The sequence below is a fragment of the Equus przewalskii genome, chromosome 15 (assembly GCF_037783145.1).
Source record: "Equus przewalskii isolate Varuska chromosome 15, EquPr2, whole genome shotgun sequence".
In the NCBI taxonomy this organism is placed as follows: Eukaryota; Metazoa; Chordata; class Mammalia; order Perissodactyla; family Equidae; genus Equus; species Equus przewalskii.
This window is the reverse complement of record NC_091845.1, coordinates 68,257,427-68,279,760: the sequence shown is the minus strand read 5'-3', so window position 1 is coordinate 68,279,760 and position 22,334 is coordinate 68,257,427. Positions and strand designations below refer to the sequence as shown.

Here is a 22,334-nt window from a genome sequence, read left to right as displayed (position 1 = left end):
AATACAAAAAGTTATCCCTCCTTCAAGACCTTCCCTTCCACCTGCTGGAAAAATGTCAAAAGGTGCTAATTTGTAAGAAGCCATTTACTAATTTCTGCAGTAAAGTTTCATAATAGAGATATAAACCTCCAGGGATGTTCCTTACGTACCAATATGCAGCACTAGACAGGCCCATTGCCAGGCAACCAAAATTGGCAAATAGTTTATTTCTTTGAGGCATGTTCTCTAACCTCTGAACCCAACCTGATTGTAAACAGTGGCCTTTTTCACACACCTTCTCAACTCGAGGCATTTCCATTCACAAAGGGGGCATGCGCTCCCAGGAGACAGGGAGAAAAGAGAGATAAGCTCTCAGATGTCCTGTTTCTCAATCCCTAAGTCACAAAAATTACTTGATAACTGTGAAAAGTTCAAGCTGAAAGCCAGAGGCATAAATCTAAATTCTTCACCAGCCCCAGGGGATGTAAACAGAGCTTGAAGAAAATGTCAATAAGACAGGGAAAGATAGATGTTGGAATCCTGGATTAACAGCAATTCATCTCATAAAAATACTTAGCATTTTTAGTAAAAACGCATCTTAATGAGAATACTAAGGAATTTTAATAGACCGCAATCTCCCTTTGAAACAAAAGTGTAAAATGGCAGCTGAAGGGCACATGAAATACTTACTGCTCTCTCCCCCCGTGGTACAGATGTTGCGAACTATCCTCTTCTTGACCTTTCTCAGTTCATCGAAGTCATGAACCGTCAGTTTTTTATCTGCCGTCCCAGTGATCTGAACGAGCTGCTGGTCATCCACATCCCCGATGCCCACGGAGTAAATGTTGATCCCTTTGCGTCTCAGGTCCTCAGCGGCCTGAGCCACCTCATCTTGGGACTGGCCATCTGTGAGAACCAGTAACACCTGTGGGGTACCTGCATTTATCCGGCTGCCCATGTCTGGTCGGAAGTAATGCCCCACCCGCCGGAGCGCAGCGCCGATGTGGGTATATCCAAAGATCTGCTGGATCTTTTCAATCTGAAGTGATATCTCCTCTTCGCCTATGAAAGTTCCCAGTGGAAACTCTGGCTGATAGTTATGGCTAAATTGGGCCGCTCCTATACGCACTCTGTTGACAGTGACATCAAAGTCTTGAACAACGGATGCCAAGAATGCCTTCATCTTCTTGAAGTCATCTGGATGAATGCTATTTGAACCATCCATGAGGAAGACAAGATCTATCTGTCCAATTTCACAATCTACAAAGAAGAGGAAAGGGAAGAACAACAAAAAATCAGATCATTATTCCTTCTTTAACCGAGCAAGAGTTAATTAAACGTTTGCAGCTATACAGAAGTGATATTTCTGAAGGTAGTTTCTTATCTTTTGCCACCCTGTGGTCACATTGATTGAAGAGGAAATAAAAACAATGAGTTCATAAAGGCAGCACTAGGCATGAACGAGGTCACACAGCCTTTTATGTTTCTCTTGGCTTTTCCATTTGGTCTTGATGAGGATTTTTAGGCTGCTTAATTTTAAAATGGTTTATGATGAGGATTTTTAGGCTGGTTACTTTTAAAACTGCAGACAAGAAGCAGGCTCCGAGGACTGGAATTTTGCTTGCTCTTTTGAGACATTTGCGTTCGTGAAGGAAGGGGGTATGACCTTGTAGGGACCTGAAATTGGCCACCCCGGGATATGTCTCTTTGGCATCAGGATTGTTTTGGGCTGATTGCTTTTGATGGGCTGGGACAGGGAAGGAGGCTCTGGGGAATGGAACTTGCCCTTGTTGGGACACATTTACATTTGTAAGGTAAATCTCTACCTGTAAAACGTGCCTCCCTCTCTGTACCAGGAAGAAGAGGAGAGATGACCTTATCCCTAGAAACTCTTAATGGGGAAGGCAAGAACTTAAAGTTGGTTGCTGTCTGGCAATCTCATGTAACTGGTTTAGGGTGGTGGCGTCTAACCTTTCTAACCTTTACTTAATCGGATTTGATTCTTGTCTAAAAGTCATGGGATCACCCAATGACCAGACCCCACCTGCACTGATACCATTTTAACTTTTTTTCATGTTCTTTCCTTTGACTTCGTAAAGAGATGACTCACATACCTATGCCTTAAATTTAGCCCTAACCCTCAACTCGGGGCAGCAGCAGGAGCTCTGACTGCCCGTGGGTCCTGTCCCTACGCACCAGCTCTGCCTGCCCATGGGTCCTGTCCCCATGCCAGTGGGGGCAGCAGCAGCGGCCCTGCCTGCCCATGGGCCCTGTCCCCATGCTATTCTATTCTCTAAATAAAAGAGCACTACTGCCAGATCTTGACAGTCCAAGAAATCTTTCTTTCGACTCCTCGGCTCACCGACCCCACATCATTTCCACACCATTTTCTTCTCCGAGATGCCAGAGAATTGGGGGTGGTGCTACAGAAAACTTGTTCTCACCTGCAATCTAGCCTTAACCCTTCCAGAAAGCCTAGTGATAGTAGTAGCATAGCAAGAAAAAACAAAATAACATACATCCATTTAGGGATTCAAATAAAGAGACAGATGGTCTGTATCATTGACTTGGCCACCTCTGGCCAGTTGAGCCAGTAAGCACTTTTCTGGTTTATTAAGGCAAACTGAGGTTTTAAAATCATGCCTTCTGGCCTATATTTAGTCAGTTTTTCTCTTTATCAGCCTCCTTTCTGGTGTATACAGGCAAAAGTATCTACTTGAGAAAAATATTTTTGACAAACAATGCAGTACAGTTTAGACATGCTTCTCCTGTATTAACACAGCAAATACAAAACAAAAATATGAAAGACCATTGCCAATGAATGAGTTATGCTTGGCACATGCTCATGTGTGTTCCTTAGCCTTCTGGTAACCATTATCGTTTCCTTGAATTCCCCACAGATTTCACCACTGACCCAACTTAATTAATTCTCATTTTAGCATCAGAAAACATTAAAGTATATGAGATTCCTGTGGTCAAGATGAGCAAGGAAGAAATAAAAAGAAATATGGTAAATAGGTCCTTCAGGAATTGGTTAACTCATTAAATTCATTTGTTTCAGATTCAAATAAAGGAAATAAAGTACTGTTTTTCTATTCAAGGGAGAACTTTCAATATAAAAACTCAATGTCACCTTCTACAGTGGACTTGAAAAGGCCAGATAGAATTTCAGGCATTGGCCAACCAAAGGTAAGAGATTTGTCCCAGTTTTCAGTAAGACCTAGACAAATTTTGTTAGTTTTGTGAAAGAAAAAGATAATATGTAGCTGCATTCTAAGGAGGCAAGGCATATATGAAAACCAGAAAAGTTAAATAACTTTTAAAAGGAACTGCACCAAGATGTTGGAATCCTAGATGAACAGCAATTCATGTAATAAAAATGCTTACTATTTTTAGTAAAACACATCTTAATAAAAATACTAAGGAATTTTCATTGATCACAATCTCCCTTTGAAACAAAGGCGTAAAATGGCACCTGAATGAATGGATGAATACATATGTACATACACACACAAATAAATGTGGCAATGCAATCTCCAGCTGCTGAAATAGAAATACAGCAACCAGGCCAAACTAGATCTCACTGTCCTCTGCTCTGGAAACATCTGAGGCTGGAACACAGTGATTAATATTGGGCTCCATGTTTTAAATAAGCTTGTGCCATAAAAGAAATAGGTGAAGGAACTGGGGGCTTCTAGCCTGGAGGAGAGAAGACTTCAGGCAATGATTGCTCGGTCTGAGGAAGAGACGAAATTTGATTTGTGTAAAGAGCAGGAAGAAGAACCAGTGGGAGGAAATGACATGCAAACAAATCTGTGTTTCAATAAAGACTGTACAAAAATGGTGAATTCCCCATCACTAGAAGAGTTTAGGCAGAAGTGAGTTGGCATGTTGTAGAAGGTATTCCCCTTTGGGGAGGAGGCCAAATGAAATGTCCTTGAGGTCTTTCCAACCCTGCGGTTCTATAACATGGAAGCTCTATGAAACAATTAGCGCTTCTTCTCTCCTCTCTGGAGAACTTGCTTCCGAAGGCTATTGCTTTGGTTTCTCCCTCATTTGGACCTGTGCTGATAATTAAGAAAAACTTAATTGACAAATCTTACCTACTTTTGAAGAGTTACACACACTAGCTGACACATCTGAAAATATCCCCTTTAGGCCTCCAAAAGTCTCCACGAAGAAGTACTTGTCACTCGATCCTGCCATGGCCAGCAGCTCCACGGGATTGGCACCAGCAATTCCCACGGCCAGGACAAGAATGCCTTTGTCCCGCAAGGCCTTGGCTGTGGCATTGAGCTTGTCTGCATCATGCGATTCCCCATCAGTGATCACAATGAGGACTTGGGGGACGCCCCTCTGCAGGCGGCTGCCCCGGGCTTCGGTGAACATGTGGTCTGAGAAGGCTAGTGCCTCAGCGGTATAAGTGTTGCCCCCCATGGGCTGGTCATTCTGGAGCACGGAAATCACCTCCCACTTTGTGCCAAGGGTATCCAGATAGAATAGCACTTCTGGGTCATCAGCATACTTCAGAGCCCCAAACCGGACCTGATTCTTGCCAACATCGGCTTTTTTCACCAAGTCAGTCATAAAGTCCTTCATGATATTATATTCATCATAGTCAATGCTTCCAGAGCTGTCAATCACAAATACAACGTCTAAAACTTCAATCCGCTTGCATTCTAAAAGACGGGGAGAAAGAAAAACCATATGAGGTTAGCTTTGGACATCATGGGAGACACCCCTCCCCGACCTGTTTTTTAATTACTGGTGTCTCCTCTCCATGAGGTCAAGCTGTATATTAGAATGTCTGTTCCCTGGATAACAGACACAATGCACATACATTTGTGCTGCCAGTATGTAATAATCCTCAATTAGGTGAGCTTATAGGATAATGCAGATGTGAAGTGAAGCCTATTGTAGGCAGCAGGAAGGGGGAGGCAACAATCACAGGATCATGAGGAATAACCATTTCAAATGCTTCTGGACTAAAAAAAAATCACAATTCTGTGGAAATTTTCCTGCCTAGCTGGTTCCTTCAACATGTGCTTTCATTTATACAAATTTGTCGACTTTTTCCAAGCCACAGGGATCACGCGGTGTTACTCTTAAGATAAACCTTGGGGAAATGACCAAATGAAATGAATTTGGCAACACTGTATATTTTTCTCATGGTTATATGATGGCTGACTTTTCAAGGTTACATTTTCTCCCTTTCTGACTTTCTCGAAACATTATCTATTTTCATTATTGGGCCTCATTATAGAAATAAACCCATTTCACACTTGGCCCAACTAAGTCGTCCTAGCATGACGTTCCTGTTAACTTTTAAAACTTTGGGTCAGTGCCATGGAAAAGTAAAGCAGGAAAGACCCAATTACTACTTAATCCGTGTGTGTGTAGCATACTTTATCTAAAGGTGCAGACTTCCAAATTCGAACTCATTCATTCAGGAGAAATGGAATTGTAAGATGGTTAATAGTTTAGTCCTTATATAGCACAATCTCTCTACAGGCCTTAGAAAGGTATGTTTTAAATGTTAACTCACCCATTCTGGAGGAACGGAATTGTGAGAAAGTACCCCCTCCAAGAGCTTACCACATTTCCTTCTTGCGCCAGCTACTTGCTTACTGTGTGGCAGGGTTATTGAAAATGTACTCACCTCACTAACTAGAGGCCATGCGTATGGAAGTTACAAACCCAATTCTCAATTCCCAAATCCTCTAAAGGCTGGTTCCACAAAAAAACAAACTACCTCTCTCTGCCCTGGGGAGCCTGCTTGGATGACCCACGGGCCCGGGGGCCAGATTGCTAGTGTTGGCACCCTTGAAAGAATTCGGATTTGTTCTGGGTGGAATCACCAGGAAATACAATCCAGATGACACCTCTTTCCACAAAACACAGACCACAAGCATGAAGCTTTCTAGTGGGAGTTGAACAGAACTGTTCTTTGAATAGCAGGACATGTTCCTCTCTTTCCTCGAAACTCCGTTAAGATCCATCTCCTTTAGATCCATCTAAAATCCACAGAGATTCTTCTGAATGCCTCTGTCACCAAGGCCCGTGAATCACAGTATAAATCAGTTCCTTGTATTTGCTGAACTTTCGTTTTATCACTTCCATTATTCTGCAGTTTCATGGGAGGAGAATGGCGACTATGTTATTACTTCCTTGGAAGCATCCATTACTCAAGTTCCCATACTATATTCCTCCTTTATAGGATTTAATAAATATTAAAGTGTTTCTACAAACATTATCTCATTTTATTTAAGTACTGGATTTTTAAAAATTGTAAAATAAGCATATGTTGAATGTTAGGTCAAAGGGGGGCCACCTTGCCCAGGAGGTTATGCCCCTCTACTGCCTGCCTCAGCAGCCCACATGGAGCCCAGGGACTCAGGTTATATGAGGCTGGGCCCCTGGCCTCAAGGAGGAACCAACTCTGATGTACTTCATGCTCTAGAGTTCCCCCTGGGATTTGGCTGAAGCTAGACTCCAGCTGAGACCACATCCTCGCCTAGCTCCTACCCATGCCCTGTCCTGCCTTCCTTTCCCCCTTCTGGAAACACCTCCTCAATAAATGACTTCCACAAGAACCCCTGACTCAGCTTCTGTTTCTCGGGAACCAGACCTAAGACTTGGTATGATACTACTTTTCTTAAATAGAAGATTCATCACCCTAGTACTCTTTATCTACAAAAGGGAAAGAATCTTGGTGGGTCAAAATTGTTCCTTACTGTCTAATTCAACCTTCTGTGGAAGAAAGTTGCATTTTGTATTCAGTTCAAAAGCCACTAGGATAAACATTTCAATTAAACAAAATGTTTACAATATTCAAATAGTAGTCTACTTAATTCAAGAAATAATGATTAACATGGACATGTGGTGTTTGGATAGTCTCCTTAGTGGATATGCCCATGCCTACCTTCACGGGGGCTGCATATTCCAAAAACAAGATCATCTTCAATGTGCTGTAGAATGTCAAAATTCTCAACATAAAAAACCATCTCCGGCCTCCCGCTGATCTCCTCCAGCTGGGTGACGTTGGAGCCAAACACCCCCACAGAATAGATGATTATGCCTTCTTGCCGAAGTGCTACTGCTGGGTCCTTGACTATGTCCTGAGCTTCACCATCTGTGATGAGGATGAGAAACTTCCTGACGTTTGGCCGGGCCCCCTTGGCAGGGCTGAAGTACTGAGACACAAAGGTCAGGGCATGACCAGTCAACGTGGTTTCTCCAATGTGAGCCATTCGGTCTATCGCGTCTGAAATTTCACTTTGGGACATGTATCTGTTGAGCTGAAACTCTTCCTTATTGACGTGACTGAACTGGACTACACCGATTTGCACCCGATCTGCCCCAATCTGAGATTTGCTCACCAGATTTTTCATAAATATTTTCATTTTGCTGAAGTTTTCAGGACCTATACTGCCAGAACTGTCCACCAGAAACATGATGTCAGCTTTCATCTCTTTGCAGGCTGCATGGGAGAAAGTGAGATGTTTATTCAAGTTGGCTTTGTGTAAAAACGAGTGGACAGGAAAATTCAAAACACGAATAATTCTATACTGAAGTTAAGTGTGTGCTTGGTAAGGATTGTTAGCAGGTAAATAAAGCATTGAAGACAAAGAAAGTGAGACTATTCTATCTGTTATTTAGTAATTTGCTTTAATATATAACTCAGGGTTTCTCGACCTCGGCACTACTGACATTTTGGACGAGATAACTTTCATTGTGGAGGGCAGTCCATGCACTGTAGGATACTATAGGATGTTTAGCAGCATCCCTCACTTCTACCCGTTAGATGCCAGTAGTACTTCCCCAGTTATAACAACCAAAAATGTCTCTAGACATTGCCAAGTGTCCCCTGAGGGGGCAACATCATCCCTGGTTGAATACTACTGATCTAGCTCTACAAGATATCATAAAAGTTTTACAAAAAGGTAATTTAAAGATTGGCACCTGAGCTAACAACAGTTGCCGATCGTTTTTTTTTTCTTCTTCTTCCCAAAGCCCCCCACTACATAGTTGTATATTCCAGTTGTAGGTCCCTCTGTTTGTGGTATGTGGGACGCCGCTTCAACATGGCTTGATGAGTGGTACCATGTCTGTGCCCAAGATCCGAACTGGAGAAACCCTGGGCTGCTGAAGCAGAGTGCATGAACTTAACCACTCAGCGATGGGGCTGGCCCCTAAAAAAGTAATTTAAGTAAACCTGAAGCACTCCTTGTAATCTGAAATTGTTGACTGTATTACACATGCAGTGTCTAATCACATATCTATCCTAGTGGGGATTTGTGGGAGGAAGCTAATTAATACTTATTTGGGAGAGTGCCTCCAAATATCTTTAATATTATCTTCACATATTAACTAGAGCAATGCTATAATCGGCCCTTAGTTTTGTTCTGGAGAACAAACATAGTTACACAGGTTCACAAATCTCAACTTGGAAATTTATCTTGTTTCTCTAAACCAGCAGTATCAAATATTGCAGGAAGGCAATTTGTCCGCTGAAGTGAAAAGGTAAAGCCACCATTTCTCCTACCTTCTTGAGCACAGATTTCTTGCACCACTTGGTTTCTTATGTCTTTCAAAGCGTCAAAGTCATGCACATAGTACATCCTCTTTTCCTCGCCTGCGATTTCTCGCAGTTGTGTCTGGTTGGCCTCCCTGACTCCGATGGCGTAAACGTGGATGAGCTCTTCTCTCAGTCTGTTCGCGGGCTCCACAATGCTATCCTTGGACACACCATTCGTCAGGACAACAAGATGACATGGCACTTTGTTTCCGCGCTCCTTCTTTGCTTTTTGCAACAGCCCCAGTGTGAAGTTCAAGGCCGCTCCAGTGTTTGTATTCCCTCCCATCTGCCTGATGTTCTCAATGGCCTTTCCCAAATCGTGCTTGTTAGAGTATTTATTGATCTCAAATTCCAAGTCCCAGCTGTCGGCGTACTGAACGGCCCCAAATCGCACCTTCTGGGGAGCGATGTTGAACATCCCTACGAGCTCCGACAGGAAGGTCTTCATTTCGTGGAAGTCTGTGGCCTGGGTGCTCCCGGAGCCATCGATGAGCAGGTAGATGTCGGCTTCTTCAGTGTCTACACAACCTAAAATGGAAACAAAAAGTTGAGTGTGGCACTGGGGCAAATGTGAAGAAGAAATGGAAGCAGATAGAAAGAATAAAAAAGACGAGCCTCTTCAGACAGAAAAATAGGAAACAGCTTCCAGGCTTAAAAGACATGGTCTGCCAGTTTAAAATGAGGAAATCTTCGCATCAGTTGGGCCAAATGAATTGCTTCTGACAGTTTAAGACTATTTGGATCATTCTCTGCTGTGAGTCAGGGTAGATCTGAATACAATAAAAGGCTAAGAAAGAAAACTTGAAGATGCTTTTTACAAGTCACTTCTCTCATTAGTGAATAAACTGCTCAGCACAAGGTCAAGTGGTGTGTTGTGAAATAGAGAAGGTGTTTAACTGGGCTTGTGGATATATGAGTTCTCTTTCCTGAAATTTTGAACAAATTATTTACTCCTCATCCACTCCTGGTCAATTAACAAAACTAGAGGTATTGTCAGTAGCCTCATTTGTGTAGGACAATGATACTTTTATAGTAAACATGGTGTAAATATTTGTTGAAGAATGTATATATGTCTATGTATACACATACATAAAATATTCAATAGCATACACGTGTGTATATGAAATATATAAAACACATTGCTCTCTGTCTCTCTAAACTCAGATACTAGATGGTACTACACAACAAATTAATTACTTGGTCCTCAATCCAAATCATGCTTCCTATTTATTCTCTAAATCGGAATTTGAAGATGATGGGAGAAGAGAAAGGAGAGAAAAGTACAAAAAGAAAGAAAGGAAAAAGCAGGCGAACATGAGAGGCAAAGGAAAGAAAGAAAGAAGTGAAGGGAGAAAAATAACAAAGGATGGTATTCTGGGGTATTTATAAGTATCGTAGAATCCAATTAAAGCTGCACGAAAGAGGAAATAAAAAGGGAAATCCCTTCTCCTCATCCAACACCTCAATGGCTTTTATTCTCCTTCAACCTACACTTCATATGCTCAAGCTAACGTAAAAAACTAGAAACTTATTCTCCCAACACACATCATAGCCCACCAATCCCTTTTGTACCTAAATACCTGAAAGACAAGAAAAGAGAAAAAGGGTCTCAATAATCCTTCCCTCAGCAAAACACTTTACCGGATTTGAGCGTTTCTGTCCGTTCAGAGAAGACAGAGAGTGTGTGTGTTATTTGGTTCCGTAGCTTCTTCAGAAACGTCTGGTTGTGAGCGGCCAGGTCAGAGAAGCTTTTCAGTTTGGAGACATACTGCTCGGCGGGGTGAGATGCTATCTTTTCCAGCTGGGTGTCGCTGGCCCCCTCTATGCCCATGGTGAAGATGGTCACCCCCTGGCGCCGGAGGTTGACGGCCGCCTTGGTCACGTTGTCTTCCGATGGTCTGTGGGTCACCAGCACAGCAATCTGGGGCACCCCTTGATTCTTCCGACTGCCATTCTGGGCACCGAAAACTTCCTTCCTGATCTTTCGGATGGCAGCTCCAGTGTAGGCGTTCCCAGCCTGGGGAGAGAGGTTCTGTATATACTGGAGAACCTCTGACTTATTTATGCCCCTGCTCAGTGAATTTATCACCTTTGTCTCATTGCTGAAGGCCACAAGGCCAACTCTCATGCAATTTTCCTTTATGTCAAGAGCAGATACACTTTCTTCTAGGAATTCTTTAAGATAGTCGAAGTTCTCCTGGCTGCCATTGAGCGACACATCCAACAGGAACACAACATCTGCCACAGAAGGGCCTTGGCAAACTGTGAGGGCAAGGGATGAACAAGCACAATTTTAGCTGGAGGTTCAGCATCTCTGCTCAGCATTAGAGGGCATGAAGAACGCTACCAGAGCTTGGTTATGCACTTAAAGAAGGAAGGAGTTCTACAAAATGATTATGAGGCAGAGATCAGAGGGTCCTGGTTCAAATATTGGATCTTAGGTAAACTCCCAGCTTCAATTTCCTCACTTGTAAAATGAAGATAGTACCATTTGTCTCATAGGGTTGTTATGGGGATTAAATGAGATAATGTGCTCAACACGGGGCCTGGTACATAAGAAGCACTCAATGAATAGCAGCTGCTGCTATCACATTAACATCATTTAAGCATCATCTCTGCTAAAATAAGCAACTATACTTCAAATATTCCTAAGGGATGCTAACGGAATAGTAATTGCATTTTCCATTATTTTATTTGGGAGAGATGCTAGAATAATAGGATTCATATTTTCATAGGTTACTGGAAGAAAAGCATTCTCTATCATCAACAGACAATTATAAACGTCATGTCATTCAAACTGAACCAGAAATAATGTGCGTTTCATATGTTACCTATTTTGACTTGTACACTTTGAGCAAATTGTTTTTACTAGTTCACTGCTGCCCCTCATTTGAATGATTTTCATAAACTCTTGGCCCTTCTTCTTAGTTAACAGAATAGTACAAGGGACAGACCAGGACAGCAGTTTGGAGATGGTGCAGAACACAGGGAAGCTAATTTAAAACAGAACAGCAGAAAGAGAGGCAGCGTGGGGCTGAAATGACGTGGGCCTGGGAATCGAGAGACCTGACCCAGCTCTGACTTCAAACTGCAGCTGGCCCTGGGCCAGGCCACATCACCTCTAAGGATGCCTGCAAGTTCCTCTCTGCAGAATAGGGGGTTTGGACTACGTGAAGTTGTTTCTAGCATTAACATCCTGTGATCACATTATGTGGCTTCAGAGGTCAAGGATTTCTTTAGGAACAAATTTACCTTTTAAATTAACTGTAATATAACTACATAGCAACTAAAGTCCAGGGAGATAGCGCTGAAGTAAGCTGGGTGGCAGGGAGAAGGCATCCCTGAATTCTAAGAAGCCTGTAAGTGATGTGTAAGATGGATAAGTGCAACATGGCAAACCAATGCTTGTGGAGTTCACTGGATTTAAAATGGCTGCAGTCATTGGGCCCTTTTGAACACATGGATATTTAACATCTGAAAATGCAGCCTGGCTTTTGGGGAAAGAGATGTTCACAGAGTTTCAAGCCTTTCCCCATGTTGATTTTTCAAAAGCATTTCACCATCATCGTTAAGCCTACCTTCTACAAGAATATCATTGACCGCTCCGTCCTTGTACTGAGCCGCATCCTTGATGATCTGTGTCATGTTTTGGGAAAATGTGCTGAGGTCTCTGACCGTCCGAAGGTTGAAATGAAACTGAGCCGTGGCCATGGCCTTCAGGTTCTCCTCAGAAGCTTTCTGCACCCCCACGGAGATGATCCTCACCCCGTCTCTCCGCAGGGCCTTGGAAGCCTCTTCCACGTCATCCTCGGACTCAGCTGAAGCCAGGACCACCAAAATCGGGGGGAACTGTTTTTTGTCTCTACTGTTTGCATGTCCAGAGAAATAGGTTCTGTGAGCCTCCTGGAGGGCATTTCCTATCCGCAGGGAGCCACCAGTGAAGCTGACATTCTTCCTGAGGTGGTTCAGCATGGGGTTTCTGCTCTTGAAAGTGCCCAGCTGGAATTCACTGTGGAATTTGTCACTGTACTGAGCCAGGGCCACGCGGTATTTGTTGGCCTCTATGGGGAGACTGCTGATCAGTTTGGTGATGAATATCTTCACAAGAGGGAAGGACTTAGTCCCCAGGTGATCAGAGCTGTCCACCAGAAACACCAAATCTGCGTACTCAGGGCCTTCAAACCGACAAACAAACATAAAAACAAAGCAAAGACTTTAGAAATTCACCACCATGTTTAATGCCAACCATGAGGAAAAACTTACTTTCCTCTTCTATTCGTATTTTTAATACCTTTCCAATAAACCGAAAACAACAACCTAAAATTACACACTCTCTCAAGAAAAGAAATATTATTTCTTGGGCCGATTCTTTTATATACCCTCTCATCTGAACTGATCACAAAATTAAGCATCACCTTTGCAAGGAATTAGTTAATCAGAAATAGGTAAACTTAGAGAAGTAACATCCTGGATTTTTATCCCCTTAGTGCATAATTTCCCCCTGTGTCTTTTTGTTTGTTTTCAGAATTTGACCTCAATTTATAATAAAAGGATAAAATTTTTAATTGAGAATCCAACTGTTTCAAATTTGTTTGAATGGAGAAATCTGAAAGATTATCTTTCATTGTGATTTCCTTTTAAGCAAAACAACGAGTGATCTGATTACAACATATTAGTTATGTATTATAAGGCATCAAATTGATGAAGTTTAAAAATAGCTAAAAGTCATAGAAATATGGGGTTGCCTTAATCTATTTTATAATTATTTATAATATGTTTTGATGAATCACAAGTGAGCATTATAATGGATGAATTATATGAGTGAGCATTTTAAATTTATTCTCACATAGGATAGAAACCATATACCTTAAGCTAGGAAAGGGATTATAGTTTTAGTTTCTATTAAAAATACAATTTTTATAGAGGAATACAATACTTTGCTGAATTTTAAGGCTCCATTCAATGCTAGGTTCAGTGCTAGGTATGTAGAATTACATTTTTATGTGACAGACAATCACTGGGTTCAAGCAGAAAATGTCACTTATTGGTGGCCTGCTGGTTTGAATTCAGAGCTCTCACCACTTTGGTATAAGATCCATTTCTTATCCAGAAAAGGGAGGGAAATGTCTGGATGGTGTATGTTTAAGAAAATACAGGGTAATTGAACAAGTAATGGAAATCCTGACTCTGTTATCAGCTAACTCTACCAGCTCTGTCAAGTCACCCAATATACTTGGGCCTCAGTTTCCTCACCTTTAAAATGAGTAGATTCAACTAGAAAATACCTAAGGTCCCTCCTCACTCTGAGATTCTGATATCTGCAATGGTTATGAGATATGCAATGGTTATGATTCAAATTAAATTAAAATAACTTCAATCTTTTCCTATCTACGAGTGCTAGGAAGCCAGTTTTGGTAACCCTGCGTGTTATTTAATTCTCTTTATAGCAGTCTGATCAAGGAGTAGTGGATAAAATCATTCCTTCTTATCTTCTAAATAATCTAATTTCAACCAGTTCGAGATTCCTTTGATGATCATTTAGCCTGCAGCATCTCAGGGGAAGAAGTCAGTGAGTGTGAATCAACGTCTTCCTCCATAGAAGACTGGGACGCCTACAAGGACTGTCAGGTGAGCCCTGCTGGATGGCTTGACTTGTGACCAAAAGTGGCCTTTACATTCACGGCTAAACCCTCACATCTTGTGTGGACAAAGAAAATGTAGACACTTGTACATGTGGTAGATTCAGGTTCTGATAAGGCCCATAGCCATGTGTAAATCAGGGACAATTGGGGGAAAAGTGTTGCCTCTCTTTGAAAAGCTCAATATCAGGCCTATAGAGACCTCAAAGGAAGGTGTTTTCAGAGCAAAGTCTAGTTTCTCTCTTCAGAAAACTTGCTTCCAAGGTCAGAGTCCTTGAGAAAGCTGTAAAAGCCAACATAGGTGGCCCTGGACATGAAGTGACCAGTATAAGAGCCAATTATTTAAGAGGTGGTAGAGGCAGCGAAGGGTAGGCCTGGATTTTGACTCCAAGTCCACTGGACACAGATTGCTGACAGACAGTGGACAACTATAGAGCTTTCTCTTCAGGATAAAAGTGCTTTCTTTACGATAAGCAGACAAACAGTTTAAAGTGAAGCAAAACCTGGATGCTTAACCAAGACAGTGTTTTGGCTCAAACAAATTAAGAAGAGACATTCCAAATTTTCCAGGCCTGAACCTAATATTAAGAGAGAGAATTTTCATGCAACCTCCCAGAAGACCTAAAGAGGGTTGAAACTGAGGACAAAATAACAGCTCTCGTATCTTTCTATCGTTAACAAAGGATAAGGTCCAGAAACAAATGATCTTCAAAAGAACACAGGGTGACATCAAAAAGAAATTGAGCTATCACTCCCACCCTTACCACCATGAAAATCAAAACAAAGCAAAACAAAATTCTTAATTTTGAAGTAGGTCAAACTCATATGTTACCTATTTTCTATAATGAAAATTAAGGAAAATAATCCTTTCCACTTTTTTTTTTCCTTACCAGAATCTTGGTTCACAGAAACATGGGAACAAATTATCATGAGGAGCAAACTCAGCAGCATTTTCATATTATGACCTGAAAAATCTCCAACTTGAGATCTGAAAAGGGAAAAACATAAACATCTAAAATTATTGTGGATACTATTTGGGAACGAAGACTCACACATAAGAAGGCACAAAATTCATAAAAAATTGGGTACAACAGGGGACATGGAATTTCTGAGGTTCCCTGACCTTCTGATCTGAGAAGTACCTTAGAGAAAAATGAAACACCGACATTTACAAAATCATAAAAGTTTCTCCTGATCCCCGGACCCTGTACAAACATGATATTTTGGATTGTCACTGGAGGTAGCCAGATGCATTCTAGTTCCAACAATATTATGTGTTCCTATTAGTCATTTCCCCCTGTACTGTAGTGTCATCCTCTGTTCACTCATTGCTAAGACAATTCAGAGGTCACGGCTGGGACACAGTCTAAGAGTTGACTGTTAATTTCTCCATCATGAACATGGAGGTGTGTTTCATACTTGAGCAATAAGTATTTGTAGATGTGGTCGAAATTTCACTTTTTTTCATTTGCCTACATAATTAGAACGGTACCCATTTCCTTTTGTCCTTAATTTTGAGAGAAGACATAAAAAAATAAGTAGTGATGTTCCATATTCCATACAATGCCTTGCTCCTCAGAATGACTCAGTTTGCACCATTTTGCTTCCACCTACCTAGAACTATAAGAGGTAAAGGTTTTCCAATTCTAGTTTGGCCTAAAGCATTTTCAGCCACTTTTTTTTTCCTGCTTTTTCTCCCCAAACCCCCACTGTACACAGTTGCATACTTTAGTTGCTGGTCCTTCTAGTTGTGGGATGTGGGACGCTGCTTCAACGTGGCCTGACGAGCGGTGCCATGTCTGCGCCCAGGATCCGAACCCTGGGCTGCCGCAGCTGAGTGCTCAAACTTAACCACTTGGCGCACGGAGCCGGCCCCTCAGCCACTTTGAATTATTCATTTCATAGAATGAAATAGGATATCAAAGATATTGAAAATAAGTATTTTAATTAAGCACGTTGGGCTCATTCACTCATTCATCCATTGACTGAATGCACTGATTGATATTAATAAACTATTGTCTCTGTTTCTTGCTTAATTCCTACCCAAACGTGTATTTGCAATATTAGATCTGGCTGTCTCCCTCCTTGTCAGGAGGCTCCTAGGGCTTCATATTTCATTCCTTCAAAAAAGGGACCTTTGCCACGAGAAATTCCTTCCCCATTTCCTCACCTACTCCCTAGTCCCTCTGCCATTCTGGAATTTGGGACTTGGTTCTGTTGCTTCATAGGAAGCCTAGATGAAATGACCTTTTCAGATCGTAAGTCAATCTATCAATCCTATTCCAGAGGTAATTAGCAAGCTGGAAGGGGTTCTTAAGAGGCTGCTTTTGGTCCAATCCATTCATTTTAGAAGAACTTTAGTCCCAAAGGCGATTGCCCAAAGTGAAAACCATGCCACACCATTGCACAAATTTTCTGCTAACGTGTACAACAATAGCACATTCCACCATCTGCTGAGCCTTTACCGCGCGCCAGGCTCTGTGCTAACAGCTTTACTTTTGTTCTCCTGTTTGATGTTGATAACAAAACTGGTAGCAGGCAATATTACTGTTTCCATTTTGCAGATAAGGAAACAGAGATTCCTAAAGGGGAAGTAAGTAACTCACTCAAGGTCACATGGATAAAATGGGCCACAGCTGAGTCTAGAGCCCGCATCTGTCTGACTCTAAAATCTGTACTTTCAAATTCAGTTACCTTGTATCCCAAACTCAGTTTTAGGAACACAAAAGTGTCTGTTTTTTTGCTCTACATCTTTTTTCAAAGTATTAGGAGATACTGGGACTTGTTTTCATGCATTTTTATTTTTGCTTTTTGAAACCAGGGCTTTGTGCTATTCACTTCTTTTCTGTTTATATTACGAGCTTTGTAATTAAGTGCTATCCTTAGGAGTTATGAAAGCTAAAAGAGAAGATGCTTCAGGAAGAATCCATAGGATCAATATCAAAGATGGGAAGAAAACAGTACTGAATGAAAGTTAAAACCTGGATAGAAAACTGAGGATTAGGGAAGACCACAACAGTCCCAAAGCAGCATGCGGCATCTGGAAATTTCCTCATGCAGATGGTCAGTACCACTGGGACATTAAAAGTTGAGTTCTTTGGGATAGTGTCTTGTGAAACAACTTTCTCGCAGCCTTCAACTGGAATCCAAAATCTGGTGTGCTGTACGGCTATACAATGTGGAAGCCCAGTGAAAGAGTCTCTTGAAGCGCCTATGTGCCCTGCTCTGTGTGTGTAGTAGGACCAGTGGTGGGACTACACTTCTAAATCCATGCTTAGGAGGCTTGGGTTCATTTTTACCACATCAAAACCTAGATGAACTGCCTATAATCTGTTTGTTCAACTACCAGACACGGCCAGGATTTACATACTTAGATTTTTTAAATATCTGAATATTTAAAATAAATTTTAAAAATACCCAAAGACGTGAAAGGAGAATGAAGGAGATATTTACTTAAAGTAACAACATAAAATTCAAATTCATGGTATACTGCATCTTAATATAACAATATCAAGATTGATTGCTTCTCATTACAGAAGCGTTGAAAGGTACAGGTGTCTAATCTGAATTTTGTTGTACTCCATTCATTTGGAATCAAGCAAGCTGAGGTTAACACTTCTTTTGGAAGTTATAGGCTATAAAAAGCCTTTTAAAAAATCTGGATCTCTGTAAACTTTCTGTTGAGAAGGAAGAATGTTTCTAATTTAAACAACAGCTGCAAAAGCAGCACAGCCACCCAACGCTTGGCTTCCAACCCAGAATGTTTAGGACTTGTGCAACACCTCTCTTGAAGTTATTAGGAACCAGGAGTTTTGGGGAGACCTCTGCCGCATACAAGCCAATTCATCTAGGACATGTCTTCAAAAAAAATTATTAAGAGCCCAGAAGGGATACAAAAGAGGCCTCAGCAGAATTAAAATAAATGACACTTCTTTCCTTTAAAATGCACGTGCAGGATATGTCATTTCTAAGTACTGATTTTATTTTTCTTCAGAAATAAAAATATTGCCAGCTGTTGCATTGTAAGAAACAATGCTGGGTCTGTGCCACAAAGTTCAAGAGAAATGGTTGCTTGTTTATTCAACCCCTGATCTCATCCTTAGTTCCCTTCCTCAAGCCATTCTACTTCTCAGAAGTCTCAAGCTAGAAAGAAAAATACACGAGGTGAGACTTAAGTTCATGCCGAAACGCTGCAGGATAAATCCTTGGCACACAACTGGAACAAATAAACATGGAATCAACGATGGCCAGCAAAACAAAAGACGCAGCACTCGCGGGGCAAGCAAGTTTCATAGCTTAATTGTTAATGTCACACTTTCCCCCAGCTGCATTTTCTGGAATCACAAGAAGTGGCCATATATGTTGATTATATTTGAACAAGGTCCTGCAGGTGACCTTGCTACTTTGTAAAATAAACACTCTTCTGCGTTGAGGAGCGCTTGGCTCGGTGGAGGCTATAAAGCCTCGTGACCTAGGTTTCACTCTGTTCCTAAACTATAGTGTGACTTTAGACAATACCACCTCACTTCCGTACCTTCCTAATCTGAAGCACAAGGGGTTATATTCTCTGTAAATTCTAGTAGCACCACACGTTCACAGTCCTTTGAGCTGACAAAATAGTGCTAGAAGAAAAAGAATGATGACCAATTAAGCCAAGAGCACACCGAAATATTGAGCACATGTTTGAGACAGCCATAGGAAAAACTGCCCCTCAGACAACCACCTGTGCAGGTCCTCTGTGGGAGGGGCTAGAGACAGCAAGAGAAGGAGCATGTCTTCACCACTGATCCTTTCTGGGTCAAAAACTCTGCTGGAATCCTTCCAGACCCAACTACGTGAACTTAAGGGGACCAAAATCTCAACAAGGCAAACCCACTAGGAATTAAGTGCCCAGCTTAGAAATTAGAAAGAGTACAGAATAAATCCAAAAGAAATATAGAGATACTAAAATAGTAAAATTTCAGCAGAAATCAGCAAACTAAAAGACAAAGATAAAGAAAATTGTTTTAAAAACACCAATCTCACAGTAGACTGATCAAAAAAAAAACAAAGAGAGAGAGAGAGAAGACACAAACAGATAATGGTACGAACGAAAAAGGAGACGTAACTATAGATAAGGTAAAGACATTTTAAAAATTGAAGCAGTAGTTAAAAATATTCACTGAAAGAAAACTCCACGCCTAGATGGTTTCAGTGGCGAGTTCCACCAAACTTTCAGGAAACAGATCATCTGAATCTTTTACAAATTAGAAAGCAACGAATACTAGCCATTTTTATAGGAATAGTATAACCTTAATATGCAAACCAGACAAGAATAATATGACAAAGGAAAATTGAAGGCCCATGTTACTCACGAACATAAATACAAAAAATTCTAAATAAAACATTAACAAATCAATTCCATCAGTGTCTAAAAAAGATAATACACCATTATCAAGTTGAGTTTATCTCAGGAATGCAAGAGTGTTTTAAAATTAAAAATATATAAATATAACTCACCACATTAACAGACTAAAGGAGATAAACTACAAACACAAAAGGAAAATCACCCCATTAATTCATAACTTTTTTGAAAAACCTGGCAAACTAGGAGAAGGAAACTTACTCACCCTGACAAAATATATACATTTAAAACTTCAGTATATGTCCCTAATGGGGAAATATTAGAAATACTCTCTTTAAAATGAAGGGCCAGCCCTGTGGCCGAGTGGTTAAGTTCACACTCGGCTTTGGCAGCCCAGGGTTTCACTGGTTTGGATCCTAGGCACAGACATGGCACCGCTCATCAGGCCAGGCTGAGGTGGTGTCCCACACACCACAACTAGAAGGAGGCACAATTAAAATATACAACTATGTACTGGGGGGATATGGGGAGAAAAAGCAGAAAAAAAAAAAAAAGAAGATCGGCAACGGTTATTAGCTCAGGTGACAATCTTAAAAAAAAAAAAAATGAGGAACCAGAAAAGGTGGCCCTCTTTTATTCCTGGGTTCTAGCAAAATTAAATCTACAAGGACTGAAAAAGGAGTAAGAACAAATAAAACTGTCATTGTTTGCAAGTGACATGATTGTTTACATCTATATACAAATTATTGAAAATAACAAGGAAAGTATTCAAGGTGTCTTTATATAACATCAAAACAGAAAAGTCAATTGTATTTCCATATATCCATAACAAGCAGCTAGAATATTTAACAGTCTCTTCAGAAGTCATGTTAAAATAGCATCAACATATCAAATACCAAGAAATAATATTAAAATATGTAAAAGATTAAAAATAAACATGAAATCATTAATTATAAAACATAAATAAAAATAAATGTTAAAATACGTAAAAGATAGCAAAATTTATAAAACTTTACTGAAGGACAAGGCAGCCAAAGGAATGAATAGACAGCCCAGAGACATGTATGGGTGCCATGGTAGACCAGTAGGGTGGGGGGTGAGTGGTTATTCACATGGAAATAGGTGAAATTGGATCTCTCCTTCACACTGTACACAAAAGTCAACTCAGATGGATAAAGTTCTTGAATGTTAAAAGCAAAACTTTAAAATATTAAGTAAAACCCATAGGGGGATATATTTCTGACCTTGGTTAGAGTGAGGGAAGAATTTCTTAAACGAGACACAGAAAGTACCAAAATAAAAAAAAAACAATAAATTTTTGCAATATTAGAATGAGAACTTCTGTCCAAAGATATCATAAAGAAAGTAGAAAGACAGGTTACATATTGGAAAAAGATATTCACAATACTGACAAATAATTGGTATCAAAAAATATATAAATGTTCCTAGAATTTCTAAGAATAAATAACTCAAAAGAAAATGAGCAAAAACCACGAACAGGTATTTCATAGAACTGAAAAACATATGGGCACTAAATGTTTTTAAGGAGAAACGTTCAAACTCATTTGTGATCAGGGAAATACAAATCAAGATCACACTGAGATATCATTTTATGTTCATTTAATCGGCAAAAATTAAAAAGTCTGACAAAATCAAGTATTGGAGAGGATGTGGATAAACAGGACCTCGTATACATTGTTGGTAGAAATGTAAATTGTCACTGCCACTTTGGAAAACAGTATGGCTCTATCTTATAAAACATTCTCATGCCCTGTGACCTGGAAATTCTATTTCTGGGGAAGTTCCTGCATACATAAGGCAGGTGATGTGTTCAAGTATTTTCACAGCAACACTGACTGCAGTAGCACAGACCTGTAAACAACCCAAAAAGTTGCTGGTAGGAAAAATGAGTAAATCAATGTAGCATAATTTCACAAAGGAATATGATACATCAATCAATTGAATTAACTACATCTAGGTACAAAAATGTGAATGACTTAGCAATATAATGAGTGAAAAAATAAGTTCCAGAAAACTACATGCAGTATGATATCCTTTTTAATTAGAAACAACTAAAATTAAGTTATATAGTTTTAAGGGAATATAAATTTGATAAAACTGTATTTGAAAAGCAAAGGGATGGGGCTGGTCTGGTGGTGTAGTGGTTGAGTTTGCACCCTCTGCTTCAGTGGCCCAGGGTTCGTGGGTTCAGATCTCGGGTGCAGACCTATACACTGCTCATGAAGCTATGCAGAGGCGGTATCCCACATACATAAAAGTAGAGGAAGATTGGCATAGATGCTAGCTCAGGGACAATCTTCCTCACCAAAAAAAAAACCAACCAAAAAAACAAAGGGATGGTTTCCAGTCCAGCATGTAAGAAGCTTGGAAGTTGCCACTTAATCCCAACAACCAGTAAAAAGCTGAACAAATTTAAAAATCAACAATTTTTCTTAGATCTGTAAGAGAAGTGAGGTCACAGGGTAAACAACTGCCCCCAAAATTGGAGAGACTGACAGGCAATTACAGAGAATTACAACTTACCAGGGCAAAAACTGAAGAGCTGAAACCTTCACAGGAACCAGTGCTGAGGTAGGAAAACCTGAACTATAATTGATGAATTGCTGGAGGCTCAGTGTGGACAAGTCTGAGACGTAAAAACTCTAAGAGGACTCAGTCTCTGGGGCCCCACGCTTTTGTGAGTTTTACCTTGGAGCTCTATCAATTTCTCACAATGACTATCTGAGAAAAATACCCTCCTGCTTCTGGCAGGGATAAGGAAAAGGAACCATTC

General features: G+C 40.6%; 1 protein-coding gene across 1 annotated transcript in view; it reads right to left on the bottom strand.

Moving 5' to 3' along the window:
* Positions 1–22,334, bottom strand: part of COL6A6 (collagen type VI alpha 6 chain) — a 142,476-nt gene that overhangs the window by 90,189 nt on the left and 29,953 nt on the right. Inside the window, exons 2-8 of the mRNA XM_070577739.1 lie at positions 15,087–15,184; positions 12,136–12,732; positions 10,199–10,819; positions 8,525–9,085; positions 6,902–7,459; positions 4,083–4,658; positions 670–1,239 (exon numbers count right to left, since the gene is read on the bottom strand). Of these exons, the coding sequence (XP_070433840.1) occupies positions 670–1,239; positions 4,083–4,658; positions 6,902–7,459; positions 8,525–9,085; positions 10,199–10,819; positions 12,136–12,732; positions 15,087–15,153 (3,550 nt within the window). The 5' untranslated portion in view covers positions 15,154–15,184. The remainder of the gene's footprint in view (positions 1–669; positions 1,240–4,082; positions 4,659–6,901; positions 7,460–8,524; positions 9,086–10,198; positions 10,820–12,135; positions 12,733–15,086; positions 15,185–22,334) is intronic.